This window comes from Spermophilus citellus (assembly GCF_964194105.1).
Source record: "Spermophilus citellus genome assembly, chromosome: 13".
NCBI lineage: Eukaryota > Metazoa > Chordata > Mammalia > Rodentia > Sciuridae > Spermophilus > Spermophilus citellus.
In genome coordinates, this window is record NC_138193.1 from 65,321,949 (window position 1) to 65,341,746 (window position 19,798).

The following is a 19,798-nucleotide window of genomic DNA, read 5'->3' on the forward strand; positions in this document are numbered from 1 at the left end:
TGTTTAGGTTGTCTATATCCTCCTGACTCAATCTGGGCAGATCATATGACTTAAGAAATTTATCTATGCCTTCACTATCTTCTATTTTATTGGAGTATAAGCATTCAAAATAATTTCTGATTATCTTCTGTATTTCTGAAGTGTCTGTTGTGATATTGCCTTTTTCATCCCGTATGCTAGTAATTTGGGTTCTCTCTCTTCTTCTCTTCGTTAGCATGGCTAAGGGTCTGTTGATTTTATTTATTTTTTCAAAGAACAAACTTTTAGTTTTGTCAATTTTTTCAATTGTTTCTTTTGTTTCGATTTCATTAATTTCAGCTCTGATTTTAATTATTTCTTGCCTTCTACTTCTTTTGCTGTTGTTTGCTCTTCTTTTTCTAGGATTTTGAGATGAAGTATGAGATCATTTATTTGTTGGTTTTTTCTTTTTTTAAGGAATGAACTCCAAGCAATGAATTTTCCTCTTAGAACTGCTTTCAATGTGTCCCATAGATTCCGATATGTTGTGTCTGTGTTTTCATTTATCTCTAAGAATTTTTTAAATTCCTCCTTGATGTCTTCTAAAACCCATTGATCATTCAGTAACCTATTGTTCATTCTCCAAGTGATGCATGATTTTTCCTTCCTTCTTTTATCATTGATTTTCAGTTTCATTCCATTATGATCAGATAAGATGCATGGTATTATCTCTACTCCTTTATATTGTCTAAGAGTTGCCCTGTGACATAATATATGATCTATTTTTGAGAAGGATCCATGTGCTGCTGTGAAAAAAGTGTAACTGCTTGATGTTGGGTGGTATATTCTATACATGTCAATTAAGTCTAGGTTGTTAATTGTGTTATTGAGTTCTATAGTTTCCTTATTTAACTTTTGTTTGGAAGATCTGTCCAGTGGTGAGAGAGGTGTGTTGAAGTCTCCCATGATTATTGTATGGTGGTCTATTAGACTCTTGAACTTGAGAAGAGTTTGCTTGATGAACATAGCTGCACCGTTGTTTGGGGCATATATATTTATGATTGTGTCTTGTTGGTGTATGGTTCCCTTGAGCAGTATGTAGTGTCCCTCTTTATCCCTTTTGATTAACTTTGGCTTGAAATCTATTTTATTAGATATGAGTATGGACACTCCTGCTTGTTTCCGCAGTCCATATGAGTGGTATGATTTTTCCCAACTTTTCACCTTCAGTCTATGTATATCTTTTCCTATCAAATGCGTCTCCTGTAGGCAGCATATTGTTGGGTCTTGTTTTGTGATCCATTCAACTAGCCTGTGTCTCTTAATTGGTGAGTTTAAGCCATTAACATTTAGGGTTATTATTGAGATATGGTTTGTTCTTCCAGCCATATTTGTTTATTAATGTTACTAAACCTGGTTTGTTTTCCTCTTTGATTACTTTCCCCCCTTTACTGTCCTACTTCCCACTGTTGGTTTTCATTGTTATTTTCCATTTCCATTTCCTGTAATGTTTTGCCAAGTATTTTTTGAAGAGATGGTTTCTAGCTGCGAATTCTTTTAACTTTTGTTTATCGTGGAAGGTTTTAATTTCATCTTCCATCCTGAAGCTTAATTTCGCCGGATACACGATTCTTGGTTGGAACCCATTTTCTTTCAGTGTTTGAAATATGTTATTCCAGGATCTTCTAGCTTTCAGAGTCTGTGTTGAGAGATCAGCTGTTATCCTGATTGGTTTACCCCTAAATGTAATCTGCTTCCTTTCTCTTGTAGCTTTTAAAATTCTCTCCTTATTCTGTATGTTGGACATCTTCATTATAATGTGTCTAGGTGTGGATCTCTTATGATTTTGCACATTCGGTGTCCTGTAGGCTTCTAGGATTTGGGATTCTGTTTCATTCTTCAAGTCTGGGAAGTTTTCTCGTATTATTTCATTGAATAGATTGTTTATTCCTTTGGTTTGGAGCTCTGTGCCTTCCTGTATCCCAATGACTCTTAAGTTTGGTCTTTTAATGTTATCCCATATTTCTTGGATGTTCTGCTCATGGTTTGTTAGCAGACTTGCTGAGCTGTCTATGTTCTTTTCAAGTTGAAATACTTTGTCTTCATTGTCTGATGTTCTATCTTCTACGTGATCTACTCTGCTGGTAGTATTCTCGTTTTTTTGTTTTGTTTTTTGTTTTGTTTTTTTTTTTTTTTTAAAGAGTGAGAGAGATAGAGACTAGAGAGAGAGAGAGAGAATTTTTTATTTAATATTTATTTTTCAGTTCTCGGCGGACACAACATCTTTGGTATGTGGTGCTGAGGATCGAACCCGGGCCGCACGCATGCCAGGCGAGCACGCTACCGCTTGAGCCACATCCCCAGCCCAGTATTCTCAATTGAGTTTTTAAGTTGGTTTATTGCCTCCTGCATTTCTAGGATTTCTATTTGTTTGTTTTTTATTACCTCTATCTCCCTGTGAAATTGATCTTTTACTTCCTGGATTTGTTTATGTAGTTCCTTGTCAAAGTGATCTTTCATTGTCTGATTTTGCTGTCTCATGTCTTCCTTGAGATTCCAGATCATCTGAAGCATCTATATCCTGAACTCATTTATCTGACATTCCATCTGTTGTAGCTATTACCTCTTCTAAAGTTGAGTTGACCTTCATTGCTTGTGGTCCTTTCTTTCCTTGTCTTTTCATACTGGTCGCGTTTCTTTCTGCTTGGTGAAACTGTTGTGTTTTTGGAATTTTACCCCTATTTATTTATATTGCTCTTGTATAGTTTGGAAATCTCCCTTGCAGGGCGGGTAGTGGCTATGCTCCTCCTCTAATTAGGGTGATCTGTCTACCACGCTGTTCGGTCGCAGGTCTGCCCACCCTGCGGGCGCGGGTGGCAGCTCTGCTCTGCCCCCACTCCAGTTGTGGTGACGTAACTACCACGCCCTCGGGTCGTTGGTCCTGATCTGGATGTGGGCGGCGGCTCTGCTCGGCCCCTACTCTAATTGGTGTGACGTGTCTACCACGCTGGCAGGCCTCTAGGCCTGTTCCGCAGGTGGGTCGCAGGTCTGCCTACCTTGCGGGCTCGGGTGGCAGTTCTGCTCAGCCCCCACTCCCAGTGGGGGTACCTGACTGCCTCTCCAACGGGTCGCTGGCCCTTTTCCGGACACGGGCGTCGGCTCTGCTCCACCCCCACTCCAACCAGTGTGACGTGACTGCCTAGGTGCTACTTGTCCACCACGCTGGCAGGCTCCCGGGCCTGTCCTGCCAGTGGGTCGCAGGTCTGCCTACCTTGCAAGCTCAGACGGCGGCTCTGCACAGCCCCTACTCCAAATGGGGTGACTTGGCTACCGCGCCGTCGGGTCGCTGGTCCTGTTCTAGGCGTGGGAGGCTACTCTCTTCGGCCCCAGCTGTAGTTGGGGTGTCGTGATACCACGCCGGCGTGTCACTTGGCCTGCTCTGGGCGCAGGCGGCAGCTCCACTCTGCCCCCCCTGGCCTCCACAGCACCCAGCAGGACCCGGACCGAGAAGCGGTCACCGCAGGTTCCCCAGCCCTGGGCCAAAGCAGCTTCGGGAGCCAGAACCCGGCCTCTCCAATCCCAGCCACGCTCCGCTAGGAGCAGGCTCCAAGGAGCGACCCCCCGAGGGTTCCCCAGCCCCAGGCCAAAACTGTTCCGGGAGTCAGGGCCCAGCCGCCCCGAGCTCAGCGCACGCTCCACTTGTAGCTGGCCTCAACACACAGTCTCCGCAGGTTCCCCAGCCCTGGGCCAAAGCAGCCCGGGGAACCAGAATCCAGCCGCTCAGAGCCCGGCGCACGCCTTGCCAGGAGCGAGCCCCAAGGAGTATTTTCCACAGGTTCTCCAGCCCCGAGCCTGAGCGATCTGTCTGTGAGACACAGGCAAATACCAGCCTGAAATCACCTGTTCCGTAGCTGAATGAGCTGAGATCAGTAGAAAACAGGGATGATTACATCAGCTCTCCAAGATGGCGGCTGCTGTCCTCCTCCGTGGTCCGACCCGTGTCAAGAATCGAACTGGACCGCTTCTCTCCTCTGTCTCAAAGCCGGAACTCAGCACTAAGCACGGCCATTGCACCACTGGCAGGAGCCCCCAGAATCCGCATCGCTGCACTCCCGCTCTGGCACCTCGCCGCTTCCCAGCACACGCCGCAGACTCCAGCTGCAGGGCAATCGTCTATCAGGCAATGTGACCCTCCGTGCAGAGAAATCGCCTGCGACCGAGTCCCCCCAGCCAAACCTTGCGCAATGGAAATCCGTCCACTAGATTCTGGAGCACCTCAATTTCACTGGAAATTCCCAACAAGATAGCCTTCAGCTGTTTCACCTCGTCTTTCTCCCGCACAGTGACGTGGTGCACTGGGGTGATGCACTCCCTTCGCCGCCATCTTCCAGGGCGTTATCCTGTATTCAGTTTTCTTTATCTAGAAATTTTTTTTCCACTCAGTTGGAATGAACTATTTAACAATGTGTATATTTTGCATTTGTCTCTTTGAAACCTCTTTCATCTGTAATAGTTAACATCTTTTTTTTTTTTATTTCCATGCCATTTTCTCTCCATGCCATCTTCTGCAGGATTTTCCACATGCTTATAGTCAAAAGACTATATTGTCTTCATATTATTCAGCCTATACCTTTGTTCCCCTCCCTCCTCGTGGCTATTTGATAGATCCAGAGACTCATAATTAGTCATAATTTTTTTTGTTTCATACTGAGATCCTATTATTAATAGAAACAAGAGATTGGACAATGTTACATTTCTGAGATAAAAGGAAGTATTATGTTTTATGTTAACTACCTCAGGTTGCCATCATGCAGGTTATGTACTAAGATATAAATGGCATCCTTGGAGCTGTATAATGAGGTGAACCTTATTTTAGATGTAAGGCTTTCTAACAATTAGAGAAGTTGTTTCAGTAAGAAGTTAAAATGATCAGAACATAATTAGAAGTAAAATCTTCAGTGATTCCCCTTCCCTTTTTTTTTTAATCTAATTTAACAAGTATTGCTTGACTGTTGAAATGATGTTCTGTTATTTTTAAATTTTTTTTATTTATACATGACAGCAGAATGCATTACAATTCTTATTACATATATAGAGCACAATTTTTCATATCTCTGGTTATATACATAGTATATTCATACCAATTCATGTCTTCATACATGTACTTTGGATAGTAATGATCATCATATTTCACCATCGTTAATTACCCCATGCCCCTCCCTTCCCCTCCAACTCCTCTTCCCTATCTAGAGTTTGTCCATTCCTCTCATGCTCTTGCTCCCTATCCGACTATGAATCAGCCTCCTTATATCAACGAAAACATTCAGCATTTGTTTTTGGGGATTGGCTAACTTCACTTAGCATTATCTTCTAACTCCATCCATTTACCTGCAAATGCCATGATTTTATTCTCTTTTATTGCTGAGTAATATTCCATTCTGTATATATGCCACTTTTTTTTTTTTTTTTTTAATCCATTCCATCTGTTGAAGGGCATCTGGTTTGGTTCCACAGTTCAGCTATTGTGAATTGTGCTGCTATAAACATTGATGTGGCTGTGTCCCTGTAGTATGCTGTTTTCAAGTCCTTTGGGTATAGACCCAAGAGAGGGACAGCTGGGTCAAATGGTGGTTCCATTCCAAGTTTTCCAAGAAATCTCCATACCGCTTTCCATATTGGCTGGACCAATTTGCAGTCCCACCAGCAGTGTATGAGTGTACTTTTTCCCCCACATCCTCGCCAACACTTATTGTATGTTCTGTTTTCTTAACAGTGGTTTCTAGACCGCATGGCTGATGATGACTGGTGGCCAATGCAGATACTGATAAAGTGCCCTAATCAAATCGTGAGACAGGTAAGAAAAAATTTGAAAATGGAAAAGCTTTCAATTTAATTCTAAATTTGTATGTGAATATTATCTTAACCTAGGATAACAGTTTGAAAAGATCTGCCTTCTCCCATAAAAATAATTTTGCTTTTGTTTTCTCAGCATCTCTCAACATCAGCTATCACTAATTAAGAGATTAAAACCATAAATATTGGGGCTGGGGATGTGGCTCAAGCAGTAGCGCACTCGCCTGGCATGCATGCGGCCAGGGTTCGATCCTTAGCACCACATACCAACAAAGATGTTGTGTCCGCCAACCAAAAGAAAACATAAATATTTCCTAGATACAGCAAGATACGCTCAAATTGCCTTTCCTTTTTTTTCAGGTCATATCCTGGATTCTTTATGACCTATACTGATTCTTTTTCAGATCCTTAGATATTCTAACCATGATACAGTAATGTAATGAGAGTTGAATGAATGGAATGTTGTTTATTTCTGACAGAGTCTGAATTATCAAATGAATCCATTTGTGTCCCCTAAATTTTAAGGGAAAACTATGTAATGAAATTTTAAATATAACTTTGTAGTCACTTGTGACACAAAACCAAGAACTTAATCTATATTTTATGCCCCTTTCCAACTGTAATTGAAATAGGGTAAAATTTAGTGGCCTGGGTTTTTGGGGGGTTTTTTGTTTGTTTGGTTTTTGTTTTTAATATTTACAGAGTTGTGGAACCGTAACTATTGACTTTAGAACATTTATCATTCCCCTCTCCAAGACACCGCATATTTCATTATCAGTCAGTTCCTTTTTTATTAACCCTATTCTTCTCCACTCCTGACAGTTACTAAGCTTCTTTCTAGATCTATGGATTTGCCTTTGTGATCATTTCATATAAATGAAATCATACAGTATGTATTCAGTTGTGACTTGCTACTTTTATTTAGCAGTCTTTTTAGGATTTATTCATGTTATAACATGCATCCATTCTTCATATCTCTCTCTCTCTCTCTCTCTCTCTCTCATTTTTATTTTATTTTTTTACCAAGTAATATTCCATTGAATGGATAATACCACATTTTATTTATCCATTCAGCAGTTTAGAAACATTTGAGATGTTTCTACTTTTGGGCTAATTTGAATTCTGATAGAAACATTTATGTGTAAATTTTTACTTGAATATTATTTTCATTTCTTTTTGGTAAATATGTAAAATGGAATTGGTAGGTGATGTGGTCACTCTTATATTTAACATTTTAATCTACCAGACAGTTCTTAGTGACTGCATCATTTTACATTTCTCCCACTGATGTATGAGGGTTCCAGTTTCATCATATCTTCTCCAAAACTTGCTACTCTTATTTATTTCAGCTATCCAGGTGGATATGAAGTGGTATCTCCTAGTGGTTTTGGTTTGCATTTTTATTATATCTAATGAGATTGAACAATTTTTCATATGCTTATTTGCCTATTTTATATCTTTTTTAGAGAATATGCATCCACTTAATATAAGTATCCCTTGGAAGAACTTAAATTATATTTCCTTCTCCAAGCCATTGACCCTCTCTGATAAGCAACTGTTCTGCCTTGCTCCACTATTCTGACGAAGATAGAGGCTAAATTTGATTTTTACTTATCTTTACCAACTAAGAAGATTTAGTGAAATTTTTCTTTTGATTATCTTTTGTCCTTGTCATGAAACTCTTTTTTGATTTTGGGTTTTTTGTTTGTTGCTGTATTTGGTCCTGGGTATTAAACCCAGAGCATGCTAGGTACACTTACAGATTCTACCACTGAGATACGCCCCGCTATACCCCTCCCTCTAGGTCCCCCCACAACCTTTGAATTTTGTTGGGGGGTTTTTTGTTGTATTTTTTTTCTGGTACTGGGGATTGAACCCAGGAGTGCTTAACCACTGAGACACTTCTCCAGTCCTTTTTTGAGACCGGATTTTGCTAAGTTCCTTAGGGCCTTGCTAAGTTGCTGAGGCTGGCTTTGAACCTTTGATCCTCCTGCCCCAGTATCACAAGTTACTGCAATTACAGGTGTGTGGCAGTGACCTTGGCTTAAATGTTGTTTTTAATTCTATCTTTGCCTCATATCTTTAGTCTTTAATTGAGATTCCAAGGAAGCCTTAGAAGGTCAAAAACTCATCTGCAGGCAAACTACAATTGGGCAGTAGAGAATATTCATTATGTTAAATTTTTAGAATCTGTTTTCACTATGATATGAATTGACTCTTAAGTTCTCACATCTTTTCCTTTATAGATGTTCCAGCGTTTGTGTATCCATGTGATTCAAAGACTGAGACCTGTGCATGCTCATCTCTATCTACAGCCAGGAATGGAAGATGGGTAAGAAGTATTTCTTTAACATTTAATTTTTAAGCTTTTTTGATCATCTGCCTGTGAAATATTTTGAAATATCCACAGGGAGATATTTAGATGGTTTTGTTTAAACATTATCTATAATAATACAAATCAAGAAAAGAAGTCGATTTTTTTAAAAATAAAGTGTATTTGCAAAATCTCTACAAATAACTTTATGACTTAGTCTTTTTATTTAGATTCATTTAGTCACAGTAATTGGAGTATAACTACCTACATTATTATAGTTAGTATCCAGTATCACAAAAATATGTGAGATAAATTTAAGTTTTAAAAACATTTTTTTTTCTCCCAGACAGTATTTGTCCTCAAATTTAATATATTCTCTAAGATATATCTAATTGGCATTTCAGGTCAGATGATATGGATGCCTCAGTAGAAGATATTGGCGGTCGTTCATGTGTTACTCGATTTGTGAGAACTCTGTTATTAATTATGGAACATGGTGTAAAACCTCATAGTAAACACCTTACAGAGTACTTTGCCTTCCTTTATGAGTTTGCCAAAATGGGTGAAGAAGAGGTGAGACTTAATCTTGTTTATTTGTTGGATTATGGACTTATTTTCCGTATTTAGAATTTGGTTTTAATTTAAATTTTTGAATCAATTCTTTTAGAGCCAGTTTTTGCTTTCATTGCAAGCCATATCTACAATGGTACATTTTTACATGGGAACCAAAGGACCTGAAAATGTGAGTAAAGTTTTGTCTTATATTAGGGACTTGGAGGCCATATTTCCAGTAGTTTGCGTCAATCAGACAGTCAGTCATGAGATGTTAGAATCTTTTAAAAATCCCTTCTATTAGGTAATGTTAGGGGTCTAAGTTTGGTTGATATTAATATAATCATAATAGATACAGCAAACAAAGAAACAATTGAAGTAAGTTTCACTGGTAAGGTCCTGGAACAAATTAAATAAATGTAGTCAAGTAGCCACCACCTACTTTGAAGTCTTATAAGCAGTGTTTTGTTTTGGTGCACATTTTTATTATCAAAAATTTTAATGCTGTATGTATGTATTGGTGGTGATGGTGCTGGGGACTGAACCTAGGGCCTTGTGCATGCTCGGCAAGCACTCTACCAACTGAGCTCAAAAATTTTAATGCTTGCTTCATTCATTCATTCATTCATTCATTCATTCATTCATCGGTGGTGGTGGTGGTGCAGGGGATTGAACCCAGGGCCTTGTGCATGCTAGGCAATCACTCTACCAACTGAGCTATATCCCCAGCCCCAATTTTTAATTCTTTGCTGTTAAAGTTTTAGAAGACTTTGACAAACTTAAGTAGATGGTCCATTGATAGTATTAAAGTATTATATGAGTTTTATATTGTCTGTGAGAACTACATTGAATTGCCATCATCTGTTTTCACTATCTTAATCTTTTTCTGGGTCCAAAGTGATATATAGTGTTTTTATCTCTTTAACTAATTTTCTCTTGCTTTTTTTAGATCATAATATCATTTTATTCTCTTGTATTTCAGAGCTCTAGTGAATATCCCTTTGAAATACCTACTATTTAGATTATCTGGAAACTCTCTAAATGAGGATTTCTTCTTTTGTGTGACTGGCATTTTTATTAAATAAAACATATGGTTTTATCATACTCATAATTTTTTATCTTGACTTAGCTTCCAAGGGGCTTGCTTATAAGTTAAAAAAAAAAGAAGAAGAAGAAAAAGTTATTAAAGGATTTATCCCTTTAGTTAAGTCAGTGTTGAGAACTATATTTATTACAGGTCTACAAAGCTCACTCTAAATGTCCTGAATATGGTTTAGAGTGTTTCAGTTAGGATTAAGCCTTTGAGTGGTGGTTTTTCACAATACATGTTCCTGACACTGTCTGCCTTGAATGATTATATAAAATAAGTCAGTGGTTGTCAAGATGATGTTAAAATCTAACATTATACTAAAATGGGATTTTGTTCTCCTTAGCCTCAAGTTGAAGTGTTATCAGAGGAAGAAGGAGAAGAGGAAGAAGAAGAAGAAGATATCCTTTCCCTGGCAGAAGAAAAATACAGGCCAGCTGCCCTTGAAAAGATGATAGCTTTAGTTGCTCTTTTGGTTGAACAGTCTCGCTCAGAAAGGTGAAATGTTTCAACATTCAAAATGCTTAATGTATATTTGGTTTTAATCTTCTCATGTAATTGTTTTATCACTATTAATTTGTTTTTTATTACATAATTCCTTTTAAATAACACCGATATTCATCAATTCTTGTGGCTTAAGAATTTCAGTCCTTTCTACCAAACTTTTACTTTGTCTGAGTCATGTTAGAAATAACAGTAAATGTTTAGCAAAATTATATATGCATTCATCTTTAACCTAGCATCTCTACATCTAGATATGTATCCTAAAATACAGAAAGATACACACAAACACACACAAACATACACACAAAGCTATTTATTGAAACAGTACTTCTTATAGCAAGAGACTGAAAATAGCAAAATATCCATCAAAGGGGGACTAGCAGTTGAACAATCAAAGTATACATTCAGTAGTGTCCCTTATGGTTAAAAAAAATATGGAATTTCTCATGGATAAAGTTTGATACAAATCCCCTTACTCCCCTCTATCAACCTCCCCTTTCTTAAAACCAAAACAAAAATAGCATATTTTATACCCCCGAACAAATAAGGTGGAAAAAAGTATATGGCATCTTCTTAAGAAAAGGGAGACTAAGAGAAAATGTGTGTATATAATGGTATTTATGTATTTCGTATTTGCAAATTCACCTGCTTGCTATATTGTAATGCCCAAATCAGCATTTGAGAAACTTTCACAGTCATTTACAGATGTACATATGCAGAGCAATGAAAAATTTGAGTTGCTTGACACATACTTTCCTAGTCGAAGTCAAACAAGGCAAAGCTCTGCCGTCTTGTTTCAGTTTTAATGTTGTAAACAATGTACTTTTCATGATGTATGCCACGTTTTTCAGATGTTTATGCTTCCCATTGGTGATTTCACTGTTTTTAAATGATTCCCAAGTGTAGTGCTGAAGTGTGCTGTCTATGTTCCTAAGCTCAAGGAAGGTTGCAATGTGCCTTAGGGTGAAAATACATGTGTCAGATAAGTTTCATTCAGATATGAGTCATAATGCTGTTGGCTGTAAGCTCAATGTTAGTGAATCAACAGTATATATTAAAGAACCTGTGTTTAAACAAATACTCATAAACAAAGTAATATATTGATTAATTGATCAAACTGTTGTGACCCAAGTGTCATAGGAACCTAATTCTGTATTTTCCTTAAAAACAATGATTTGGTTTTTGTTAATTCAGTGTTTGTAGCAGTTCATAGACATAACTACCACAAATATCAAGAACTAACTATAAAAATCAGAAACAGTTTTTAGAAAACTGAGTAACAATGGAAGTGGGAGGGGAACAATGTGGTGGGCACAGAAATGGGAGATTGACGTAACAAAATTGTTTTGTAGATTTAACTTTGGAATTATGTAAATGTTTTGTATAATTATAAATAAATAAATAAATAAGAAGCAATCCCTAAAAATCAAGAGTATAATGAAATAAGTGATCCTTACTATATATTAAGGAGGTGGTATATCCACTGGAGAGGAATTAGCGTACTTTTAGAACTCATTAACTGTAAATTTCTAGTGGGATATATCATGAAAGACAAAAGGAATTGCAAAATTGTCCTAAACTTTTAGAAATTATATTGTTATCCAGTTGGAATTATTATTCTGCAACTATGTGCCTTGGTTTTGGGCAAGACATGAATGAGCATCTTGGAGTTTTTATATTTTTTTTGATTCTGGAAAGCCTGGAGGTTATGTTAAAAGAACATCATGTTAAAAGGATTCAACAGCTGGCTTAGGTTTCTGCTGGTCATAGACTGTACAACTTGAGCATCAAAAATAAGAAAAATTAGTGTGGACTGTGAAACACATCAGACATGTTTAAATGTGTAAGTTCAAAATGATAACTAGAAAGTTTGAAAGAATTGTTGACGACCTTTGGAGTTTACTAGGAAATCAAATCATTATTTTGAAAACTGATAAAGGAAATGGTATCAAAGATTTTTTTAATCATGCCTGCAAGAAGTAAACCTCTTGGCATCCAAGTGGCGGATAGGGGAAAGTTCATCATCATAGAGATATTCGAGCTAACAAATGAGCAAAGACTATTGGAACTAAAGTATCACTTTTTTGTAACACAGAATGAAATAATGGATATAGACAATGATCTTCATTGTTGGAAAATGTTACAAAAAAGAGTAACCCTTCATTGTGTGCCTCCTGATGAAAACCACACTACCACATACAAAATATCCTTGATTAAAACGGCCAGTTTGCAGGAAGTTTGGGGACAGAGGACCATGTTAAAACACCACCAACAGAATGTAATTAATAAAATATAAATGTGGGAAACTCAATGAAACAACCTGTTTTCTTCAACAGATAAATTACAAGAAAAAAACAAGATGGAGGGGAAAACAGTAGATTAAAAATTGAAGAGACATTTCAGCCAGTTGCAACAAAGGACTTTACTCAGATCTTAATTGAAACAAATTAACTATAAAATTATTTTTTAGAAACCTAATGAAATTGTACACTGGATATCGTAAGATAGTAAGGGATTATTGACTTCTTTTAGTCCTGATTAATGGTACTGTAGTTATGGTTTTCAAATTTATCTATTAGGGATATGTACTGAGATTTATAGGTTAAATGATAAAATACCTGGAGTTTGCCTCAGAATAATGCATATTGAATGACTGATGGCCAAAATGAAACAAGACTGGCTAGATTTTAGTAAATTTGAGAGTGAATGGTGAGATACTTGTGCATTATTCTATTTTTTATGTCTGAATTTTTTCTGTAATAGGTTTAAAAAGAAATATGCAGTAATTTTAAACTGGAAGGTAAAACTCTAATATGTAGTCTATTTGTTTTTAAAAGGTCTGATGTCAAAAAAAAGAACCCTCTAGGTAATATCAGACCCATTCTAGCATTTTAATTCACATTTTAAAATATTGAGTTAATTAAATGGAAATAAAGTAGATTGGGGCTTTCATATACCAATCCTGGAGTCTTGGAAAATTCCTCAAGAGATGCTTAGAAAGCCAGTCTAACGATCAGAAAATCCAAAAATCATTTTATGATGGTGGGTTAATACAGTTATAGAATCACCAATTTTGATGCATGTCATTTATAAATAACTCTAAAGTAATACACAGGGAAAAAATTTATTTCCACTAATATTTTCTTTTAGGCATTTGACCTTATCACAGACTGACATGGCAGCATTAACAGGAGGAAAGGTAATGCCTTCTCTAATATTAGACAGTTTGATCATCACAAAAATTGCAACAGTTCTTAAATGGGCAACTTTTGCTTTTAACAGGGATTTCCCTTCTTGTTTCAACATATTCGTGATGGCATCAATATAAGACAAACTTGTAATCTGATTTTCAGCCTGTGTCGGTATAATAATCGACTTGCAGAACATGTAAGTGAGAAAAAGAAGTCTTTCATTTGTTGTAATCTAAAAAAGAATATTCTGAAATGATCTTTTTTCTATTATAGATTGTGTCTATGCTTTTCACATCAATAGCAAAGTTGACTCCTGAGGTATGTAAATATTTGTTAATGCTTTCAGATGAACTTTTCACATTGTTCAGGTTTCTCCCTTAACATGATAACCTATTTTTTAAGTATATAATTTGAACAAACCAAATTACCTCTTTGTTTTATTATCTCAAATATAAGTTTCCCAACTAACTATAAATGTATAAGTAGATTTGATGGATCATGGAATTCAACCTAGATGCTAAGCTTTGAAGTTGTTTGGTTTGAAAGCATAGTTGTGTCCAAAGAAAAAGAAGACTGGCCAGAGTTCCAGAGACAAATATGTGGGAAATAGTATAAAGTATCATATGAAAGTGTTTTTATAAATTGGAAGCATAAGTACTTTAAAAATGCATGTCAAATAGAATATATAAATTACTCCTTAGAGATCATAGATTGCTACAAGGAAACTTTTAATCTAAAAATTTCAATAGGATATATTTATTTCACTAACAGAACCTAATTTGGAAGTTGGGGATATGGTAATTGAAGGATTAAGAAATGACAGTTAAATGAGATCTATTGTAGGATGTAGAGACTACAGTTAATAATAACACACCATATACTAGAAAATTGCTTAGAGTTTGTGTTCCTTCCCCTCCCCCCAAAAAAGAGAGAATTAATGTATATGTTAATTAGCTGGATTTAGCCATTCCACACTGTATGCATATTTTAGAACATCATGATGTACACTGTAAATATGGACAATGTTTTTCAATTTAAAAAATAAATTTTTAAAATTATATTTTTCCAAAATTCATTTGACATTCATGAGCTCTGTTGATCTAACATAGCAGATTTAAATGTTAGAAGAGTATAGAAGAGTGTTAAGTGATCTAAATATGAATGTTTGTGGATCTTATAGGCAGCAAATCCTTTCTTTAAATTGTTGACTATGCTAATGGAGTTTGCTGGTGGACCTCCAGGAATGCCTCCCTTTGCATCTTACATTCTGCAGAGGATATGGGAGGTAAGTCTTGCAGCAGGTGTTTTCAGTATTTATTTTTCTGAGGATTTTACTTTTATGATACAGTCTCTATCATCCTAAATACCAGTTCCTTCTTATTTGTGTGCCCCAAAATAGTTGCTGTAAGTTACATGTTCACAAAAGAAAAGGAGTTTTGGTCAGAAGGCTTGGGGAGAACTGAGCTCTGCTAGCCTCCCAGATGTTTTAAAAATTTATTGTATAGTCAAAAAGCTTCAGGCAATGTAAAGATGTCATTTCTATACTCTCAAAGATTCCATAAAGGAACTAGATACCCCAGAAATTGAAACCAGGTGTTTTCAGCAGTTGACAGAAATGCTAGAGGAAATCCAACCACTTCTTTTTTTCCAAAGATAGAGCTGTGGTCACAGATTTTCTCCTTAGTGACTATTGGGAAAGCTGTAGTCCAGGAGTCAGGAAGCCATTTCTCTATAGGGCCAGGTAGCAACTATTTTAGTGTTTGTGGGCTATACAGTCCCTGTTGGAATGTCTTAGCTTTGCTGTTTTAGCCGAAAATTAGCCATAGACAATAAGTAAATGAATGGGCAAGACTGTATTCCAATGAAATGACATTATATGCAGCCACACAATTTGTCAGATTTCTAAGATTCTTTTCTCCCATTTGGGAGTGGGGGGAGGGGGAATTGCCACAGCAATGTGATTTACTTAACATTTCTCACACAATAGTAATAGGTTCCATGGAATAAGGAAAGTAAAGATAAGCTTTATAGAAGTAAAAGTACTTTTAAATGAATTTATAAATAAGATCTAAAAGTCACCGTGTTCTCATATTTGTCCTGTTTTACAGTTCATGGTTATTTTAAATTTTGTCAACTAATGACTTTTTCCTATTTTCCACTAATAAAAGTAAAGAGCTTTAAAAACATTGGTGAAACTTTCTTTATGCTCTAGTTTACCCATAGCTACTTTAGCTCTAAGTGTCTAATGGCATGTATCAAAAGTAAGTAAAAAAGTAACTGTACATTCAATTAACCTTATTTACTGCTCTTGTCATTTTATTTATAGGTGATTGAATACAATCCTTCTCAATGTCTGGATTGGTTGGCAGTACAGACACCCCGAAATAAACTGGCACATAGTTGGGTCTTACAGAATATGGAAAACTGGGTCGAGCGGTTTCTGTTGGCTCACAATTATCCTAGAGTCAGGACTTGTAAGTCAAATGTTCAGAATTTAGCAAACCATTTATCATTATTGTTCATTTTTTATTTTTGTTTCTTTTTATGGTACCTATCATATGCCTATTGTATAATACAAAACTCCTGGAAATGTTGTTCTTAAAGGCTAGTGTTATATTGGTATTGGGAAATCTGTGGCAGTGTTTTACAAATATCTACAAAATATCTGTAGTGGTTGGGTTTGTGGTGATGGTGGTGGGGTTTTTGTTTGTTTGTTTGTTGTTGTTGTTTTTGCTTTTAAGAATAGGACACCATGACCAGATGTGGTGGCACATGCCTATAATCCTCTGTAGGCTGAGGCAGGAAGATCACAAGTTTGAGGTCACCTGCAACAATTTAGTGAGACCCTGTCTCAAAAAGGGTAAGGGTGTGGCTCAGAGATTAGGCACTTCCTGGATTCAATCCTCAGTACCAAAAAAGAAAGAATGAGAAACCTTGTTCTTTCTCAGGGATATCATCCCTACTACCATTTTTGTTTCCTTGCTTGACAGATTGATGAAGCATGATCAGCTTTAGTGAAGGAAGTAAAAGATCAGAAAATCCTGTCTTAAAAGTGACTTTCCAGGAAGCTAAGAGTAAGGTATTAATAAAGTCAGGAAATACTGACTGGAATTATGAGAGTTAAATGATAAACACCTTTATTGTGCATAAAGTAAATAGAAAATAAAGACCTTGGAAGACAGACGGATACATGAAAAAAAAATTTACAGTAGGAAATTGCTTACAAATATAGAATGTATTCACTTCAATTTAAAGAAATGAAAATCAAAGTAGGTCATATTTGAATTTTTTACTTATTAAAACCCTATTTCCTAGCTGTCCCAATGAAAGATAGACAAGGGGGTTACCAAAAGGGCACAGAGCTTCTAATAGCTAAAACAGGAACAACTTAAGTAAAAGAGGAAATAACAAAACACTGTTATAACCTAAAGTACAAAATAAATATCCTTGAGTTCATACTGATATAAATACATGGTCAAATAAAGAAAGAAAGAACAAATCCATATAGAATTCCAGAAAATTGATGTATACATCCCAGAAACTCCTCATGCCCTGAGTATGAGTTTAGTGACTTAAGAATAAAGCGTGTAGAGATGTGGGAAATAACTGTTAAAATGAAGAAAGTTGATAGTCAAAACAGGTTATTAAGATTAACATCACTGGATTCATTACTAAGTTGATAGTACATACCTTTGATACATTATGTAATGCTTTATTTTCTGTGATCTTCCCCAAGTTTTTATTCTGAGTCAAACCATGGGTACACATTAAACTGAGTTTAAGGAACATTCTATAATCTGACCAGTAAGTACTACTCAAAACTAGCAACATTATTAAAAATAAGGATGTCTGAGAAATTGTCACAGCCAGGAAGACGTTAAATGATGATTAATATATACTAGAACTGGGGACATACCTCAGTTGGTAGAGTGCTTGCCTCTTGCATGCATAAGGCCCTAGGTTCAATCCCCAGCACCACCAAAAAAAAAAAAAAAGTAATCTATCCTAAATGAGATCCGGGAACAAACAAAAGACTATTGGGTAAAACTAGTAAAATGTACATAGTAAGGTGCCAGACTTGGTTCCTGAGTCCCAACAAATATAGCATAATAATAATAATAATTGATGTTAACAATAGAGGAAACTGGGTGAGAGGTGTGGGAATTCTTTTCTACCTATTCTAAAATAAAAGGTTTTATTTGAGAGAAACACCTTGTAGGGAGGAATACACATGGATTGCTCTGCTCATGTTTTTTCTGACAGTTTAGTTGTGATACCTAGCATGACTGCTGGTTGGCATTTGTTTTCTGACCATTGATCATAAAACATATAAAATAAGTATGCTGAACTAAAAGAATTTAACTGGCTTTCAAATTAATATTCATGACAGTACTAAGGAAATGGAAGTTTTGTATATTGCAGTGATATTGTAATGTTGTTACCCCTGCAAAAAGCAATTTAGATATATATACCATGATTTCTAAAAACGTTATTCCCTTTTTAACTCCATTTCAGGTATTCTAGTGTAAGTAAGATGTTCAAAATATGGATTTCCAGCAATATTCATGATTATGAAAAATTATAAACTTCTCAGTTAAGAGCCTGGTGTGGCTGAGTGCAGTGGCACACAACTGTAATCCCAGCGAATTGGAAGGCTGGGGCAGGTGGATTGCAAGTTCTTCAAAGCCAGCCTCAACAATTTAGCGAGAGCTTGTCTCAAAAAATAAAAAGGTTTGGGGACATATCTCAGTTGGTAGAGTTCATTGGTAAAGCACCCCTGAGTTAAATTCTTGATTGCCAAAAAAAAATAGAGCCTCCTGTGGAGGTACATGCCTGTAGTCCCAACTACTTAGGGGGCTGAGATCCGGGAACAAACAAAAGACTATTAGGTAAAATAGCAAGATCATTTGAGTCCAGATGTTCAAGGATAGCTTGGGCAATATAGTTAACTCCCAGCAGCTCAGGAGGATGAAGCAGAAAGATTCAACTCCAGTCTTAGGAACTTAGTGAAGGCCCTTTGCAGCTTAGTAAGTCCCTTTCTCAAAATAAAAAGATAGAGGGGCTGGAGCTGTGGCTCAGCAGTAGCGCACTTGCCTGGCATGTGTGAGTCACTGGATTCGATTCTCAGCACCTTGTATGAGTAAATAAAGGTCTCTCAACAACTAAAAAAAAAAAAAAAAATTAAAAACAAATACATAGAAAGGACTGGAGATGTGACTCAGTTGGTAAAGCACCCTGGGTTCAATCCCCAGTACCAAAAAAAAAAAAAAAAAAAAAGCCTAGCAATAAAAGAACAACAACAAAAAATACCTGCTCAGTGAGAAACAAATTGCTGTGCACCATTTCTGAATTACAATAGTAAATGTGTGGTAATATAAAAGTTTTTTTTTATATATGTAACTTGAAAAGTGCGTCCAAGCTGGGTGCAGTGGTGCATGCCTATAATCCCAGTGGCTCAGGAGGCTAAGGCAGGAAGATCATGAGTTCAAAGCCAGCCTCAGCAAAAGCGAGGCTCTGAACAACTCTGTGAGACCCTGTCTCTAAATAAAATACAAAATAGGGCTGGGGATGTGGATCAGTGGTCGAGTGCCCCTGAGTTCAAAGAAGAAAAATAGAGACAGTAGTTGAAGAGTTGCCACGTAACTATAGAAAATTTGATCTAATAGTTCTATACTATAAGACTAGAATTAGAGACTCTTAGGTTATAGCAAGACAGTTTTTAGCCAGCTGGCCTGCTCTTCAGAATTAACCTTCCTAATTGTTCTGAACAGTAAACTACAAGTTAAAGTTGTATTTTCTCCCTAGCAGAATTTGCTTTTCATTTAAAAGCAAATAGCTTTTATAGAAATGAAGGGATGGGCGGGAGCTATAGCTCAGTGGTAGAGCACTTACCTAGCACAAGGGATGCACTGGGTTTGATCCTCAGCACCACATAAAAATAAGAGAAATAAAAGTATTGTGTCCATCTGTAGCTAAAAATATAAAAAAGAAAAGAAATGAAGGAATAGTTAAATAATGTAACAAAGCAAAGCAAAATTTTAGAATGTAGGTGGTAGGTTCATGGGTCTTCAGTTGAGTTTTTTTCCCCCACCCTTTTAGGTGTGTTCAATTTCTCCCCCTCTACTCTTGGGGATTGAATTGTGGGCCATCATGAAAAATTTTCTTGATAAAATATTAGAGTGAAGTATAAAACTTAAACTGCCTTCTTAAAACCACAAATGTAGATTTATGCAAAAATTAACCAGGATGATACTATAAGCCAAATTTTTACATTCAAAACATACCAAACTCTACCTTAAAGAATTAGACTAATCAGAAGAGCCTAGTGGCCAAAAAAGT

The 19,798-nt window shown here is 36.5% G+C and overlaps 1 protein-coding gene across 4 annotated transcripts in view; it reads left to right on the forward strand.

The window, feature by feature from the left end:
- Positions 1-19,798, forward strand: part of USP34 (ubiquitin specific peptidase 34) — a gene marked incomplete at its 3' end in the record, with an annotated part of 228,681 nt that overhangs the window by 182,212 nt on the left and 26,671 nt on the right. For all 4 annotated transcript variants that reach the window (XR_014018694.1, XM_081265549.1, XM_081265551.1 and 1 more), the window contains 10 exons: positions 5,732-5,812; positions 8,058-8,143; positions 8,530-8,698; positions 8,793-8,867; positions 10,111-10,262; positions 13,419-13,467; positions 13,551-13,655; positions 13,733-13,777; positions 14,640-14,744; positions 15,786-15,933. Coding sequence is in view for 3 of the 4 variants with exons in the window: in XM_081265549.1 (XP_081121675.1) it covers positions 5,732-5,812; positions 8,058-8,143; positions 8,530-8,698; positions 8,793-8,867; positions 10,111-10,262; positions 13,419-13,467; positions 13,551-13,655; positions 13,733-13,777; positions 14,640-14,744; positions 15,786-15,933 (1,015 nt within the window). The remainder of the gene's footprint in view (positions 1-5,731; positions 5,813-8,057; positions 8,144-8,529; positions 8,699-8,792; positions 8,868-10,110; positions 10,263-13,418; positions 13,468-13,550; positions 13,656-13,732; positions 13,778-14,639; positions 14,745-15,785; positions 15,934-19,798) is intronic.